The sequence below is a fragment of the Sceloporus undulatus genome, chromosome 1 (genome assembly GCF_019175285.1).
Source record: "Sceloporus undulatus isolate JIND9_A2432 ecotype Alabama chromosome 1, SceUnd_v1.1, whole genome shotgun sequence".
Lineage (NCBI taxonomy): Eukaryota > Metazoa > Chordata > Lepidosauria > Squamata > Phrynosomatidae > Sceloporus > Sceloporus undulatus.
The window spans coordinates 209,701,117-209,719,442 of record NC_056522.1 but is presented as its reverse complement, the minus strand read 5'-3'; the positions used below and the strand labels follow the sequence as shown (position 1 = coordinate 209,719,442).

Sequence of the window (18,326 nt, the reverse complement as noted above, 5' to 3'; positions counted from 1 at the left end):
GTTTCAAAAACTGAAACGTTTTTAATGTTAAAAACATTTAAAATGCCATGATAATAGTCCATTTAAAATAGCTTCATGATTGTATATCAGTCCTCTGCACAATGCCATCAGAGCTTCTCAAATATTTTCCTCTTTAGATACTCTAGCCATGCATCCTTTGATGACAATTCCATCGAATTCCATTCAAAATGAGGGATCTGAAATTAAATTAAGTGAAATGAAATTAAATATTGTTTATATTACATTTTGTCTATATTATCTTCACAAATATGTGGCTACCTTTATGACAATAAATACTCCAGCAATAATGATATTTTTAATGAAATGTACAGTAGGCACCATACCTGAACAACTTGGTAGCCCAGGATCTCCAAATGTCTCTTCTTCATAGCAGTTTCTCCCTTTTGGTGATTTGAGTTTTTGCAAAAGGCTTTTGAATCAAGAAATTCTATCGCAATTCTGAATAAAAAAACAATATAGATCACTCACTTTCACACATGAACACATAGTTTTTTTAAAAAATAATACCAATCTGTTGTGCTACACACAATAACCTGAAAACAAAATCTAGGCTACAAAAAGACTATAACCACAACTGTGAAAGAAGGCAGGCACTGAAAAATTAGACTGACTAGAACAGATTTTTTTCCTGCCTTCTCTTACCACTGCTGCACAACCTTGTAAATATGGCAATCTTGTTTAGCTCAGGATTCTGATGTATCTCCTAAGCTGGAGACTCTCCTTCACATGACACACAGAGAGAAAACTTGTGCACTGCAGTGCCTCCCTTTCTATTGCCCTGGGTATTTTCTGTCCCTACATCAGAAAAGAAGGCTGGAAGGACCTCTACATCCAAGAGAAGGTAGGGGAGAATTCCTTGTCTCTTGGAAATGAAGCACTGGCAGCAGTGACCCCTCCACAATTGAGCAAGGGAGACTGGTAGGCTTTTCCTCACTCAGCCCAGTGGGAGGACTTGGCCACTGAGGGCTGCCCCTTGCTTCACTTAATTTTCTCTCTCTCAGGCAGCCACAACTGATTTTATGTTATTAACTGGTTTTGATTTTTTTGATAGTTTAATAATCTGTTCACTTTTGCATTTTGTGTATTTTAACTGTGTTTTTTAATAAATAAATAATAAAGTTTTTATTTATATCCCGCACCTTCCTTCGATCAGGGCGGCTTACAGTATAAAATTTAAAACAACAATACATACAATAAAATCCAAAATACATCACATATAAACAATAATAAAAAACACAGGCTAAAAGCCCCAAAGCCCTTCCTCTTGGCCACGAATCTGTTATAAGCCACTCTGAATCTCAAACTGGATAAAAGGTAGGAAATAAATACATTTAACAACAACAAACACCTCTGAGCGCCTGGTGGTAGTCCTCTCTTTCCCAAGAACTGGCCATCTTGTCCCCAGTGCACCCTCTCCAAGTCAGCTACGACAACATTCTGGTCCATATATGGAAGAGGCTTCTTGTTTTTATCAAGAATACATTCAAAGTCTGAAAGACAAGAATTGTTATTATTAATAAGTGAGTATGTTTTGATTTAACAGGTGTAGCTGGTATTTCAAAATAGAAAGTTACATCATTACAGCAACCTTGTCACAGCAGGAAGTGAATCTTCAGTGTGGTATCCCTGCTGCAGTAGAACAATATTGCAAACAATAACATACTTAGGTAATACATTTGTGTGTCCCTACACAGATGTTTACTTATCTCCTGTTCTCATTTTAAAACACTTAGAATAGTTTACAGAGGGTATCTCCTGGCCTCCCGTCTAAAAACTAATTAAATCCACACTTAATTTCAATTTATTATTATTATTATTAACCTTTATTTATAACGTGCTGTAAATTAACACAGCACTGTACATACAATCTTTTTAATTGGACAGCTCCCTGCCCTCAGGCTTACAATCTAAAAAGACATGACACAAAGGGAGTGGGGGTGGGGAAGGGGCCTCTCTAGTAGGATAATACATATAAAATACATTGCAATACAGGAAATGATTCAATAAAACAGACGACAAAAGAACATCAAATAGCAAGTGACAATTATGCAATGCCTGGGAACGCTGCCCTGAACAGGATGGTCTTCAACTCTGTTTTGAAGCTGGTTAAAGAAGTGATGGCTCTTGCTCGTGGGGGAAGAAGGTTCCAGGAGTGAGGGGCAGCGAGTGAAAAGGGGCGAATCCTAGATGGGGCAGAGGAAATCCTGGGCTGGGATAGCAGACCTTGACTACCAGAACGGAGGGCCCTAGTGGGAAGGTGAGGAGAAATAAGGTCTGATAAGTAAGGAGGGGCCAGCCCATGGAGGGCTTTAAACGTTGACAGCAGGAGCTTATACTGAATGCGGAAAGGGAGGGGGAGCCAGTGAAGGGATGCCAACACAGGAGAGATGTGGTCAGAGCGGCGGACGGATGTGATAATGCGTGCAGCTGAATGCTGGACAGAAATTAAAGGATGGAGGTGAGAAAGAGGAAGCCCAGCCAGGAGGATGTTAACGGTAATCAAGTTGTGAGACCACTAGGGCATGGACCAGGATCTTGGCAGTGGAGGCAGAGAGATAAGGTCAGATTTTGGCAATATTGTATAGAAAGAATCTACAAGCCTTGGCTGTGGTCTGGATCTGAGGGATACACGACAGAGAAGAGTCAAAAATAAAACCAAGACTGCAGGCTTGCTGGACTGGTTGAATAGAAATGTTGTCCACAGAGACAGAAAAGGAGTGTTGAAGGGTGGGCTTAGGAGGAAAGACAAGAAGCTCCGTCTTGGACGTGTTGAGCTTCAAACGCCGATGGCGCATCCACTGCGAGACAGCTGTGAGGCAAGACGAGACTTGCTGTTCAAGCCTTGGAGAAAGGTCAGGGGTGGAAAGATACAACTGGGTGTATCAACCATGCTTTAACTTCAAGTGCTCCTAGACCACACACTGGTTTATTTAAGGTTGGAGTACAGTTATGCAGACTTTTTTTTAAAAAAAATTAAGTGTAGAAAAACTTCCTGTATATATATAAACAGCCTTTGAAGCTGTCTACTCACTTTTTGTGACTGCAGTCCTAGTGATTTCAGCAGGGCCAACCAATCTGCAAATGTTTATAATAATCTGTTCACCTTGATCCATGTGTTACTAGTTTTACTGAAATATACCATTTTGTGGTTTCTGTGGCTTACATAAAGGGTTTTCACACCTATGCAGAGAGTCAATAGGAATGTTCTAAACCTGAGTGGCCTGGCAGGAACCTCACCCCTTACATACTTACCGTGCATGTCCTAACCCACCAAGCTACTGTCCAGTCACTTTCTTTCCATCCATCGACAGAGTGACTTCTCTCACAGTGTTTTGTGTTAAGTGGCTTCCTCATTTCTTATTTCATTACCTTTCTCCCTTGATATTTCTGTAACTTTGTGTTGTTTCTTCTCCTTTTGTTTATCTACTGTGCTCTCTCTCTCTCTCTCTCTCAAGGTAAAGGTATTCCCCTTTGACAACGTTGTCAAGTTATGTCCGATTGTAGGGGGTGGTGCTCACCTCCGTTTCTAAGCCGAAGCGTCAGCTCTGTCAAACCAGGCCTTCCAGCTCATAATTTCAATTTGGGGCAGACCTCACACAGATCTCTCCATAACTGTGACCAACAAGAAATGCTTTCGCTTCTGCTTGAGGGCAGGGAAAAGTCAAGGACCCCTGGGAGATGCATTTCTTCAAAGGTGGTCAAGTCATCTGATTTATTTGTTTTCTTATTCCCCCTACTTGGGAAAGTGGTAGAGAGAGTCAACAGAAACAGGTCTGATGCCATATTGGGGGAACTGCATGGGCACACAAAGCCATGGTTTGCACTGCTACTCCACTAGTCCAAGGGACACTTGCATTGTTGAAGCTGCTGTCCCACTTGCTGGAGCAGGTTCTGCACCCCAATGTCAAAATTTTGAGACTAACAGTGCAGAGAATACTCCTGTGACCTCTTCTAGGTTGGCAGCAGTTCTGGCAGCCTCAAGGAAAAATTCTACCAGATGGTCAAATGATCCCAGTTGGAAAGGGCATTGTTCATTCTCATCAGCCTGATATGAGCATTATCCTGCACTTCTTTCTTCACCTATTACAGCAGGGTCTCACTCTCTCTTCATTAAAAGTATACTTAGCAGTAATTGTAGCTCATCAACTGGTGTCTCTTGTAATCCACCATTCTCTTTTCAGACCCTGTAAAAAAGAGGTTTTTTAAAGGCTTAGCACATCTTTACCTGCCAGTTTTGGCTCCGATTCCACCATGGTTGCCAATATTAGTTCTTCCACAGTTGATGCATAAGCCTTTTCAACCTTTTGACATCTTGTAGCTGCATTCATTTTCGCAAGACAGACAAGTGAGCCCACAGCTCTTCCATTTAGCAAAACTTTCCTTTCTTTTCTCCATGATAACGTCATCCTTCATCCAGATGTTACATTCTTATCCAAAGTAGCATTTCAATTCCATTTGAATCAAGATGCTGTACTACCTACATTCTGTCTACAGTGTCATCACCATTGGATAAGGTGCTCCAGTCTGGATGTGTGTCAGGCATTCACCTTTTACATACACCATACATCTGCATTCCTGTTATGACGGTCCTTAAAAGGGATTTCAAGTATCCTCTCAGTGACTGTCCAAACGGGTGATAGAGACTATACACCTCTATGAGTTTGTCTGTTCCTGTGGACCTCAGCACTCACTCTACAAGAGTAATGGCTTCCTCTGCGGTGTTCCTTTGCCTGAATTTTGTAAAGTTGCCATACGGTCATAGCCGTCAAATATATTCAGCATTACTGACTAGACTGCAGAGGTAGGGTGGAAGCTCACTTTAGACGTGCTGTTCTTTCTTCTATTCTCCAGTGAACAGACCCTTCATCCTTTAGTAAGCTTTACAGTCACCTATTTGTGTGAGGCATAAAGACTACAAAGCAGAAGAACACGTTGTTTACCTGTAACTGTGGTTCTTTGAATTGTCATCCATGACCTAACACAGCCCATCTTACCTCCCCTCTTTTCAGGTCTGTTATATTCTCAGTAGATTTTGAAACTAAGGGGACTGTAGCTTGGCAGTCTAGGACATGTGCAGAAGTTAGATAGCTGGCAGGATTACCACCAAGCTAAAATTCTGCCTAGCTCTTATCCAGGCACAAAAGCCCATTTCTGTGAAGGCAGAGATGACCACTCAAAGAGCCATAATGACAGGTAAGCAACCTGTCTTTCTAGTGAAAAACTTATCCTGAGGATGTCATATCATGTCTGAATTACATTCCATTCTTTTTCAAACTGTTCCTTTCAATTCAGTGCAAAGACTATTCTTACATTAAACAGAGTTTAATGTTTAGGATGTTGCTTTGCAATTAATCTTTTTTAAAAAATATGAGCTGTGTGCTTTACTATATGACCACATCTACATTCAAAAGATCTGTAAAATATAAAATTTATGGAAATACTATGGATATAATTATTATATAATACAATGGTAAAACGGAAACAGTAATACATTTTCGCTTCTGCTCATAGCATTTATATAACAACATTCCACCCAGCTAGCTGGACAAAGAATTATATCTCTTCAAATACCAGACTACATATAACATTTCTCAAGGAGAACTCTCTACTCTGCATTCATCCACATTTACTCTAGAGGGTCTCCCCTAACCCCCCAGAGTAGCTTTTGGGAGGTATGGGAGGGCTGTGGAGTGAAGGAGTTAATAGATCTTCACCATTCCACCCAGGGAAGATATTACCTAATTAAATGACAGTAACTTGATTACATCCTATATTTTCACATTTCAGAAACTTAGGGGGGGGTACAGACCACCAGAAAGAGGCGCCTCCCTGGCATCTCTCTTTGCTCCACAGGAGCGCCGCAGCAACCAAATTGCGCAGCACTGCTGCGGAACAAATAAGGAGTGCCCGTACGAGGCTCATTTTTGCGGCGCCGCAAAGCGCCAGAGCCGGCACAGTGATATCGGAACTGTGCCACCCTGTTTGGAAGTGGCGCAGCCGCGACATCACTGTTACACACCCCATCTGATGGATGTGCCGCGGCTGTGGTGCCCTTGTCACATGCAAGCATGTGGTTGCTCCACCCACCAGGCAACTCTCGCACATGATGAGGGCACTGCAAAGGCCCATCTGTTCCGGGCCATAGTATCCTTGCCACAGAAGCATGACCTTCAAGGAATGGTACAGGATCTTCATAAAAGAAACAGGAAACAATGGCTGTATATTTAGGGTCACTTTTCTAGAGCTTACTTCTGTACATGTGAGTAACTATCTTGAGTACTTTATGTTTAGGAGAAGATTTCCATTAAGCACCAAAGCAAGGAAGCCTTTCAGTGAATGAACTACCTACCAATTCCGTAGCAGTAAGGAGTGAATACAGACACCTTGGCAAAATGGCTTCCTCCCAAGATTTCTCCCAGCAGTCTGTGAATCTGCTGTTGCAATGCACTGAGACTACCATTGCCTGGGAGAAAACAGGACAACATGCAACACAACATTAGAAGCAAAGGAAAAATGGAATAGAACATTCAAAAGTTGTTATATGTTCAAAAACTACCATAACCTATAAACATTTTGTAACTAACAAGCAGATCACTTTTAATAAGGGAGACTAATAAGGGAGACTAATATCAGACTGAAGAACAAGACTAGTTTCTATTTACTGAAATTAAGTAGGAATAAACATGATCCTTCTGCAAAGATTATTTAAAAATGAACGGCAACATCTACAATGCCACTGGCATTTAACAATTTAAAATGCTTACTTTTTTTCTGCAGCTGCTGACAGTAGCGGTCATGAAACCATGGGATTTGAAGTTCTGGACACTCCAAGCAGACTGCTCGGTTCAGTTCCATCAGCCGTAAGCGGACTCTCCTGTTTAAGGCATCTGGTAGTGCTAATTTCAAAAGACAAAGGGGGAAAAAAATACCAAATCAGCATTTATAATACCGTTTGCCCAACAGCTCATCTATTACTTCAAAAGAAAGCAAGTGGTCCTTTGGCAAAGCAAACTGATCGATTACAGAAAGAATTTAGCAGTTTCAACCAATACTATAGAAGTTCAGAACAAATAGCGGTTTCCATATTAAATGTGTGTGTTGAAGGCAAAATACTAAAATTTTAAAGCTTTTGCTAAGAGCAAAAAAATTGCCAAAGAGGTTTAGTAAAAATAGTAATGTATTGTAAGAATACAAAATTATTGCACTAAAATGCATTAATACAAAACTATTATATAAAACATAGTTTTTTGTGGGTTTTTTGGGCTATGTGGCCATGTTCTAGAAGAGTTTATTCCTGACATTTCGCCAGCATCTATGGCTGGCATCTTTCTCTGAAGATACCAGCCACAGATGCTGGGAAAACGTCAGGAATAAACTCTTCTAGAACATGGCCCTATAGCATGGAAAAGCCACAAAAAAATATGGATGCCAGCCATGAAAGCTTTCGGCTTCATATTATATAAAACACTTATAAAACTATTATACAAACTACTATTACCAAATAAATAGTTTTGGTATTTGGCAGTATTCAGACTACAATTGTAAGCTGACCCAGTTTGTGAGGTTTGTACTGGCTCTGTAACACATGAATGAAATATGTTTGTTGATTATATTGCTATTTGCATTACTAATTTTCACAAGGTCTTCCCTGTGATTGTAAGAAAACTCTTTTCCCCAGACAAGCCAATATATCTAATAGCTAATCTGCACAACTCTGAAGATACTTTGCCTACAAACTGCATTCCTCTTAGCTGGTCAAGGAAACAATAAGAGGCTCAGATAGTGGCATATCCAAAACCTTTCTCTGCTACAAGTTAACTGGAAGTTTTCAAATAAGATCAGTGATAGTGTTTTTGGAATAAATAGACTCAATGCTTTCTAGAAACAAACAGCCTCTGTAAGTACAGTCAACCCTCCATAGCCACGGATTCCTTATTCACAGATCAATCATCCACAGCTTTGAAATACTCAAGAAACATATAAATTCTAAAAAGCAAACCTCAATTTTGTCATTTTATATAAGGGACACCATTTTGCTGTGCCATTGTATCTAATGAGACTAGAGCATCCACAGATTTTGGTATCCACAGGGGGTCCTGGAACCAAACCCCAGTGGATACCAAGGGACCACTGTACATATTGCATTTCAACAAAAAAAAAAAAAATTTCACTGCACTACATGCACTCATGGAACCAACACATGCTACAAGTAGCATAACATTCATACTGAGATTTACATGGAGAAACCATTTTGCTTTGTACCATCTAGAAAGTGGCCCAATGGTAAAACACAGTAGCAGGCAAACAATGCATCACAAGAAGCTAAAAACATGCAAACTAATAATAGCTAAGGCAACAGTGAAGTCTCAAAACAGAGACAAAATTCTGTTGCTGATGTTCTTAAGGCGTTTTGGGTCAAGTATCCTCCTAGTCGTCAAAGGACAAGTAGAGATGTTTATTCTACCCTGGACAGATTGAAATTTTTAGGGTTTCTGCCTACCAGCACTCCAAATAATCACTAAAGAAGGAGACAGGTACTTGCCTATCTTGGCTCCTTTTGCTCATATGATCACTTGCTCTGAGAGGTAAAAGAGAAGAACAAGGAGAAGCCTTATGCTATTTAAACAAAGGACAAATGGCTTCCTCAGTAAGCTGTAGCTGCTGAGGACAAGAAACTGGCATGTCTTCTCCTCCTTTTCCTTCTCAGAGAGAGTACAAAGGATATACAAATAAGCAAGCAAGGATGTCATCTTGCACACCTTTAGTTGGAAGTCCTACTGGGACTCATTCGTAAATAAGTGCACAAAGGTATATGACCTGGAGTTCATCTTCTAAAAACTTAACTTTATTCCCCAATGGGAATAAAGTGGATGGAGAATAGTAATTTCTAATTCCACACATTTGCAAATGAATCTCCAAACATTTACAAGAAAAATGAGCATTTCTGAAGTCCATCTAAAATAAATGGTATACAAGTAGTTATTGCTTACTTTCAAGCTGGGTATCCAATTTGGTTAGGAATTCAACATTAAATATTGCCTTTATCACAGTCTCTGGAAAATACTCAGCAATAGCCAAAGCAAAACCAAGCAGCACAAGAAGATGAGGTTCAAAAGAATCTGTATAAAATAAATACATTGATACATTAAATGATCTTGTTTTTGGAAAAGTGGTTACCTGAAAAGTGGGAACCTGATCCAAGGTAGCTTAAATTTTAATATTGGAAGTACAACATGTGAACATATTTGCATATATTTTCTCACTTAATATCATTCTGCTTTTCAAAAACTAGATTTTGGCTTTTTATTTTTATGGGGCTGCATGGAAAGAAGACAAAGGGCTGGGACATAAAATTTGGACATAGGAAGGCTGGAAAACTTAACTTTTCCTTCTCCCCTAATTTCCCAAGATTTCAGCTCTGTCTACTTATTATGCTTATTCTTTCCTTCCAAATGAAAGTGGAGTCTTATGACACCTCTCTGGAGCCCAGTTGCTACTCTTTAGTGTCTTGTAAGTCAATATATGTTAACACTATCAGAAGCAAGTTTAACCACTGGAACTGTGCAGATTAAAATGTCCTTTTAGAGTGATGTAGGTTAAATAAATTCAATGGGACTATGCTGGAGAAATGCCAGTTGCTTTCTTTCTACCCTATTATACTGACAAACCAACAACACTTCTTCTAGATGTTGAGTGAGCACTTGATCCTGGCAGGTTCCAGAAAGTAACAAATCTCACTTTCATTATGGTTGCTGGAGCCAAATGAATTAATAGAAACCTTTAGCATGGACTTTAAATGGAAGTGGAAAAATATCCAAAATCTATTTCCAGAAAAAACAGAAATTTAAATAAATGAACAAAAACAACTGAAAGCCATTAAGTAAATGCTCACGAACAGTAAAAGTTATTTTAAGATTTATAAGCCACACACAATGATTTGGCTTTATGTTGTCATCACCACTAAGATTTATAAGAAAAATAAAAATAAGTGATTAAATAAACAAGTGATAGATAGTGGAGTCCAGACAACAGAGGCCAAGTGCTGAATAAGAACAGCACAGTTCTTATTTTTTACCTCTCTCCACTGTAGAAAATATTGCCAGAATCCTAATTAACATTTACTTGGATTAAATCTTGAGAAAAAATGGAGGCAAAACAATTGAGATGATTTAAAAACATGCTATTGTTTAAGTATTTACCACACTCCATATAATCCCTGAAAAGCATATTCCAGATTTCTTCTATTGTTCCGTATTTCTCACTTTTCTGTACTTTAAAAAAACTTTATATTTATTGAGAGGCTTTCAATAAGGGAGTGGAGTATGTCTAACTTTCCAGTACTCTGGGGAAGGGTGGGGAAGGATATCTGGGGTTGATTCTTGGAAAGATCCAGGAAGTGGTAAAAGGGAAAGGGGGCAGCAGGAGGCCTTCGGTTTAAAGTATTGGTGTGCAAGAAAGACAAGGGAAACCAGTGGCCTTTTTGGACCGTGTTGGGGATAAAGGTGGCATGAAACTTTTTTTCAGGATTCCTTAAAACCACCATGAAGCTTTGCTTCATGTAGTGGTGTCTCCCAGTCTCCACTTGTGTGTGCAAACACACTCTCTTAGCCATGTCTTTCACTAGTAGTGGCAGGAAACTTGTGAGGCTTGGGCACAGGGCATCATTTTTGTGGCTTGGAGAGGCACCATTTTGGGACAGACTGACTGACTGGAGCAAGGAGTTACAGCACATGGAGGTGAGGGAAGAATTGGTGGCAAAAAGGAGCTTTCACATTTGGACCCTGCTTAAGCTTTCTGAGCTTTACTTGGAATTGGATGGCAGGTTGGAGCTGCAGTCCAACCTGCTATTGCTTTCTTTCTTCAGACAGGCTGCAAGAAAGACTAGCAGAAGAAGAAATATTTATTTGTGGGGAAGATATGTCTCTGGGGTTGATTCTTGGAAAGAGCCTTTTGCCTTGGAGCAGCTCCTACAGTTAAAACATCTCTCTTTTCCTGTCCACAACAGTCTCCAGTCCAGTCCAGAGCATGTGTCCTCTGTAAACCCACTATAGCTGAGCCCCTTTCCACCTCAACAAAGAAGAATTGAAAGTTCTCCCCCCTGCCCCCCCCCCCCCCATGGGAGAAGCTTCTCCCTTTGCAGCTGCTGGTCACTTTGGGAGCAGCAACTGACCAGCTGGCTGAGCAGAGACAGAGAAGCTTTTTACCCACACTAGCCTTTGTCACAAGGCCAGAATGGGTGAGAGGCTTCTTGGTCACTGGTCAGCCAGCTGCTCAATTGCTGCTCTAGCTGCAGATTCTGCACTGAGCAAGGGGTTGGATTAGATAGCCCATGAGGCTAATTCCAGCTCTATGACTGCATGATTCTCCATACAGTGGCATGTCATGAAAAGCTGAACAGTCACCCCAACCCCCTCAGGGCAAATGGCACAGCTGCAATAGCAGCTTCTCCAGAGACACTGGGAAACTTCATAAACATCCATTCAGGGGCAGGGGGGAATCATTATCTGAAAAAAAAAAATCATCATTTGGGCCAGCAAGAGATACATTCTTCATAATCATTTAAAATGCACTCCTGCTTGCACAGTAGTCATTTTGAAAGATACAGAAAGGAACAGTACCTGCTGCACTGCTCACTAATTTAAATTCACTCTACCTATTGATGTTTTTAAAGCCTGGACCAGTCTCCCCTGGGAAACAAGCAAAAAAGGCACTGAACATTATATTAATTCCTTTTTCCTTTAAAGAAAGAAAGAAAGAAAGAAAGAAAGAAAGAAAGAAAGAAAGAAAATGACACAAAAGGTCTGGCTTTATGTTCTCATATGCCACTAATTTAAACTTGAGGAAAATATCCATGACAGCCATTTCTCTTTGATGAACTTACCTATCCGAGGGCTGAAGTGTCCAATGCAAACTTCAAAAAACTTTTCACCTTGAGGAGGATCATAATTTAAAACAGCAAAGGGAAGAAGAAGAGAATACGTTCCTGAATTGTAAATCTATGAAAAATTGCAAGGGGAGGGGGGAGAGAAAGGAAAAAAGGGGTCAATAACATTTTTGCCAAACTTGTAAATTATTCAAAATGCAACTATAACCAGGGAGATGGTCTAAGACTACCACAACCATCTATCAGCCTCATTTTCAGCTACAAGGTAACAGATATCCAAGGCAGCATTCCCACTGCAGAAACAATCCAGGTTGAAATCAGTTTAACTGCCATGACTCAGTGCTATGGAATCCTGTGAATTGTAATTTGTTGTGGCACCAGAGCTCTCTGATAGAGATTTTCACACGGGGAAAAGTGACAGGAGGTGTATAGCGGGATTTTCCCATTAATGAAAAGCGGCACTAGAATTCCTCTTCATTCGTGGGGAAATGCTGTAATTATCACAACGTCACACAACATCGTCTAAAAATCTCCAGAGAAGCCTAAATGGCTCACAAAACTACAAATCCCAGAATTCCATTCTGAGCCATGGCAGTTAAAGTGGTGTAAAACTGGATGATTTCTGCAGTGTGGGTACAACCTTATAAAAGGAATGAAAAAGGCTCAGTGTGACATTCACTCATAACTATTTCAGTGTAATGTTAGAGATGAAATGAACAGATCAAGATTCATGTAAGACTCTGTGAGCAATCACAGGCTATTAGCTAGTTTCATACTTACCTTTTATAGGGTTTCATTTAAAAAAATAAAAATAAAGATAAGGTAGCTCCCACAGTTGGAAAAAACAATGAAGGTGCCAAGACACTATTTGGCTGTCAGGAGTCTACCTAAGATGAGCTGGGGTGTTGGCTGCAGGTTCCCACACACTCCTCTTTCTGTTCCTCTCCATAGGGAAAGGCTAGAGCTAAGAAGGAAATCCTATTTTTGAATGCAGCATTTCCTACAGCACATAGGATACATGTGGCCCTCAATGCCATTTTGGGGGACCCAGACCCTCAATTTTTTGGGCCCTTATACCTGCCAGTGAATCAGGTGACACACTAAAGAGGGGTGGACACTACTCCTTAAACACCTACCTTTTGGCCGAATGGGCGGTGGCATTCACCTCAGGTGAAGCTCAGTGGGAAGAGAAAGGAGAGGCCCTAGAATGTTTTAAAATTAAAATTTCACGTTTCAAAATTTTAAATCAAAAATTATTTTTTTAAAAAAAGCATTTTAATTTTTTTTAATCATTTTAAATTTTCTTTAAAACATCACATTTTAAAAAATCTTCACTATGCATATGTAAATACTTTTAGGTAGTGCGTATGATATTGTAATTTGAAGGTATAATTTTAATCTTGCTAGTTGTTTATATCACATTTTTTGCCATTGCATTCAGTAGTACATGGGAATTACAACTCACATGTAACATTTGTGCAAAAAAGCATTACTAAGGATTCTGTATGCAATGGGAGGAGGTCAATTGGGGGAGTGACATCATGAGTTACCGCACTGGGTGACAGCAACCCTAGTGACGCCACAGACCAATACATCACAACATTCTCCCCCACAACAGTTAGAGGATATTGGGGGGAAGTTCTGGGCCAAAACCTTTATTGTGAATACAGTATAATGAGAAGGTGGGAAATCATTTTTGCCCCTAACTCTGACAGTTGCCCATCTATACTATGAAGTAAGCTGACATACATATCCATATAGTTCAGAACTCAGAAGTGTTTTCATTTTGGTATTTACTATTACTTATTGTTTAAGTTTTGCAATATTAAGGCACCTTTGTGAATTAAAAGTACAATAAAATTTTCTAAAAACAAGTAAACAAACAGTTGAGTTGGGAGATAGACTGATTTGGCCTCAAAAAAAGCATGAAAATTAGCAAAAAAGTTAGAAATTTTCATCAGGTATGAAAAAGTCCTCAAGAAAAACATTAATTCAACAAGTTAGACTGTCATACTCCCTGCATTCTCAACAATATTCCCAGCATTTCCCCATATGTTTTTCTTCTAGTCCCTGCAAGGTGTAGTATGCTAGCAATTTAAATCTCACTTTTAAAGAACAGGATTTTACATTTATAGAACAAATGGGATAAAAAGAAGTGGACTCCATACAATCCAGTGCTCTGTTGACCTCAAGATGCTAGGCAGTGATTCATACCCTTTTCCTGACAGATTCCAGTCCCTTCCTTTCTGGCCACTTTCTCTGCATGAAGAGAGGAAACAGACTGGAGCCCAAACAGTTCTGGAAGGCAATTTATCACTAGCTACCAACCTAAAAAGATTCACTATGCAGCATGGCCAAAGGAAAGAAAACAGAGATTGGCTTCTGTGTAATAAAAACATAAACAAATGGTTGCATTTATCTGGTGTAAATGTTATCTTATTTCTTTTATGCACATGCCTGCCTCTGCAGCTCCAGCTGGAGAGCACCTTAATCACATGCTGCTTCCTCAGACATATATATATATGAAGGAAAAGACTCCACACAAGGGCTACCTTTGACAAATCACAGGTGGCATATAACAATAGTTGTTCATTTTAACTATTCCAGATGTATCTGAAAAGTACCCTTAAAAAGTGCAAATTCAGAAGCAGCCCCAGGTATAAATCTAATTTGGGGTGGAGGGGAAAAGTAAAGGAGGTGCTTAATTTTGCCTCCTCTTGGGAAGAGGGAGAAGAAGAAAAAGTGGGAAATGTCTTTCCTTTCCCACCAAGCATAGCTGCAGCAACCCATCACTGCCATTCATATTGCCCTACCAGGGACAGAGGATGTGGTTCAGTGTCACCAGGATGGTGGTAAAACCAAAACCCTCTCTCTCTTTTCCATCCAATTCCAAGAAAACTGCTTCTGTACTAAACCAGTGTCTGCTGTCAGTAATGGACTGGATGAGAGAGATGAAACATAGAGATGCTCCTGGTCAATCAGAAGGCCGATAGGGAAAAGGGATTCAGCCTGTGCTAGATGGGTCATGCTCCCCCTGAAATCTCAGGTTCAAGCTTGAGGGTACACCTGGAATCAGATCTGAGCCTGGATGCTCAGGTTTCAACAAAAGCCAGGAGTGCATTTGCGCAATTAAAACTAGTACACCAGCTGTGCCAGTTCCTTGAGAAGTCAGATTGGGCTATGGTTACACATGCCTTGAATATATCCCATTTGGACTACTGTAATACACTGTGAGAGCCAGAATAGTGTGGTGGTTTGAGTGTTGGACTATGACTCTGGAGACTAGGGTTTCATTCCCAGCTCAGCCATCAAACGCACTGGCTGACCATGGGTAAGTCACATGCTCTCAGCCTCAGGGGCAAGCAATGGAAAACCTCCTCTGAACAAATCTTGCCAAGAAAACCACATGATAGGTTTGCATTAGGGTTGTCATAAGTCAGAAACAACTAAAACAAGGCACACAACAATAGCAATGCATTGTATTGTTTAGAGGAGGGTTGACTTTGCCTTCTTCTGAGGCTGAGAAATTGTGGCTTGCCCAAAGCCACTCAATGGGTTTCTATGGCTGGGCATGGATTCAATACCTGGATTCCAGAGTCCTAGTCCAACACTCAGACCCCTATATCACGCTAGCTACTGTTTAATTGTGTGGGGTTTTAATTTTTTTTATAAAATAAGATTTTATCTTAATCTCGTTTTAAATTAGTTTAAGCCTCCTTGGGTTGCATTCCAGGAGAAAGGTGGGGTATAAATTCAATTTTTAAAATGAATAATAAATAAATAAGGATAATGAGCCATAAGACTATCTGTTTTTTTCAGTACAGTGGACCCTTGTTATACGCTGGGGTTTGGTTCCAAGATCCCCGTGTATACAAAATCCGTGTATGCTCAAGTACCATTAAATATATGACATAGAAAAATGGTTTCCCTTACAAAAAATGGAAAATCAAGATTTGATAATTTGAAATTTATACTTTTTTTGAACATTTCACAACCGTGTTACTTGAATCCGCATATAAAAAAATCTGTGTATAAGAAGGACCGACTGTATTGACATACAATGGTTATATTAAATCATATACATTGCCCTTGCCTTATGCAGGGGATCCTTCCAGACCATTACCCCACCCCGAATAAGGCAATCCCATGTATGAGAAGCCCCATTCATTGAATGGTGCTGCCCCATGTGTGCGGTGCGACACGGTATGTGGTACACATCCCATTCACCATATTAGGACTTGCCATCTGCATAACGTCAAATCCGCGTCTGGTGAGCCTGCGTACAGCACGGGTGTGCTATACAACTGTAGCAGCTTGGTGACAATGGGATGATTGCTAATCAAATTACATTAGGAAAGTATATTCTATGATTACCACAAATGTGCCCAAGAATATTCAGAACCAATTCAACAAAACTATCTGGTTGTTGATTTTTATTGCTATATATGCATGAACAGTTGCAGGCTTTTCTAAAAACCAGATAAATCTGAAGATGTTACCCTTCTTTTCCTTATTCTTTCTTGAACAATGAACAGAATGTATTTTTTCCTGGAGTAGATGACAGCAACCTTATCACCACTCAAGTTGTGTTTACTGGACAAGAAATCTTACGTGAATTATTAAGAAGCTGCCCTCAACTAATTCAGGCCAAAGGGTGTGTGTCCATCTAGCAGTGTTTACACTGATGGCTGGCAGTGGCTCTCCAGGATTTCAAACAGTGGATTTCCTAACCTTAGCTGGAGATTCCTAGGACTACACATGGCAACTCCTACCTGCCAAGCATGTACCAAGCATGACAGCCCATTCCCAAGATAATATTGTACAGTTGTGCTTTCACTTACAGAAGAGATAAAATTCAAATATGCAGTTACCTTGTTTATGTGCTCAATGGTAATAGAGCTGTTTTATCCAGTAATGGTGGCAGAGGTAGCTGGTTTTTATGAGGAAAGATGAAAACTCTATTCATTTGCCCACGTCACATAGTCCACCAAACGCTGAAGAGTATCATAGTTTTCTTCAAGAAGCATTTCTTCAAACCACTCTCCAGATATATATTTCATTCCTCTAACAGAAGGTCCAAATCATTGGCTTTCTGAAGTCGCTGAAATGCACAATTGTTATTTTTTGCAAAGTTGTCCACATGGTCCAGAAGGACTTTGTTGACTTGACTGGTCACGTCGAACCCATTTAATGACAGCAGTGGCAAAGGAATTCAAATCGCTCAGGTTGCACTGAGCAAAATGGCATCAATTCGTGTGACTACAAAACATCATCCATGGATGATGAGGAAGCATGGAAAGAACAGGGTTAGCATAGAAATATCGCCGGTGATGCTAATTTGTAAGCAGCTAGAATTAAAATGAGAAACAAATCCATCAATTATTAGTAGTAAGAAATGGGGATTGCAAATATCACAAACCACATTTCACAAGTAATCACCTGTTAAAAAGGCAGATGTGTTCCTGGACAGAAAATTTGTACAGAGGTAGATATAACAGAAATAGGAATAGCTTCCTACACCACAAAACAGAAGAGCACTTGCACATGTTTTAGCATTTTTTTAAAATTAAAACTAAAAAAATACATGTGACATAAATAAATAGAAATATTTTGAACTTTCTAGAAACCGTTTGAAAGCTTCTTCCAAAATGCACCAAGTATTTTTTTCTTTCCAGAAAATTGATACCAGAGGTAGATATAGACAATAGGGATAGCTTCCTACACCACAAAACAGAAGAGCACTTTCACATGTTTTAGTAGTTCTTTTAAATTAAAAACTAACAAACACACAGTGACATAATAAATAGTATTTTGAACTTTCTGAAACCGTTTGAAAGCTTCTTCCAAAATGCACCAAGGATTTTTTTTCTTTCCAGAAAATTTTGATACCAGATGGTAGATATAACAGAAATAGGGATAGACTTCCTACACCACACAACAGAAGACCACTTTCAAATGTTTTAGTAGTTCTTTTAAATTAACAAACACTAAACAAAACACACGTGACATACAAATAGAAATATTTTGCTAGAAACCGTTTGAAAGCTTCTTCCAAAATGCACCAAGGATTTTTTCCCCTTTCACCAGCATTCACTTTTCTTATGATTTCCATTTTGGTGGCTAAACTTTCAGAGCTATACTTTTATTTTTAACATGCTGTGGGTAGCTGGTGAGACCAGCTAATCTACTTTTCACTTTTCTCTATTTTACTGTTCAGTAAATTTCTGGAGGCAGCTGCTGTTATTTACTTTGTCTGTTGTAGGCCGGCATACCCAGCTACATTAGGATTGGCTAGAGCAAAATCCTATTCTTTACCAGCTCATGTTTTATTGCACTGTTTACTGCAGATATGCTGCTGCAACCCAGCACTGAAAGTCTGTAGTTGCTAGCCCTCCTCCACCATTTTTCTAAATTCAATGCT

The 18,326-nt window shown here is 39.7% G+C and overlaps 1 protein-coding gene across 1 annotated transcript in view; it reads right to left on the bottom strand.

Moving 5' to 3' along the window:
* Nucleotides 1–15: 15 nt before the first annotated feature.
* Nucleotides 16–18,326, bottom strand: part of FASTKD1 (FAST kinase domains 1) — a 70,150-nt gene continuing 51,839 nt past the window's right edge. Inside the window, 13 exon segments of the mRNA XM_042469344.1 lie at nucleotides 16–197; nucleotides 345–459; nucleotides 1,370–1,511; nucleotides 6,371–6,484; nucleotides 6,786–6,917; nucleotides 9,012–9,140; nucleotides 11,903–12,017; nucleotides 14,458–14,492; nucleotides 16,822–16,866; nucleotides 16,869–16,964; nucleotides 16,967–17,025; nucleotides 17,027–17,141; nucleotides 17,144–17,253. Coding sequence (XP_042325278.1) covers nucleotides 108–197; nucleotides 345–459; nucleotides 1,370–1,511; nucleotides 6,371–6,484; nucleotides 6,786–6,917; nucleotides 9,012–9,140; nucleotides 11,903–12,017; nucleotides 14,458–14,492; nucleotides 16,822–16,866; nucleotides 16,869–16,964; nucleotides 16,967–17,025; nucleotides 17,027–17,141; nucleotides 17,144–17,253 — 1,297 coding nt within the window. The 3' untranslated portion in view covers nucleotides 16–107.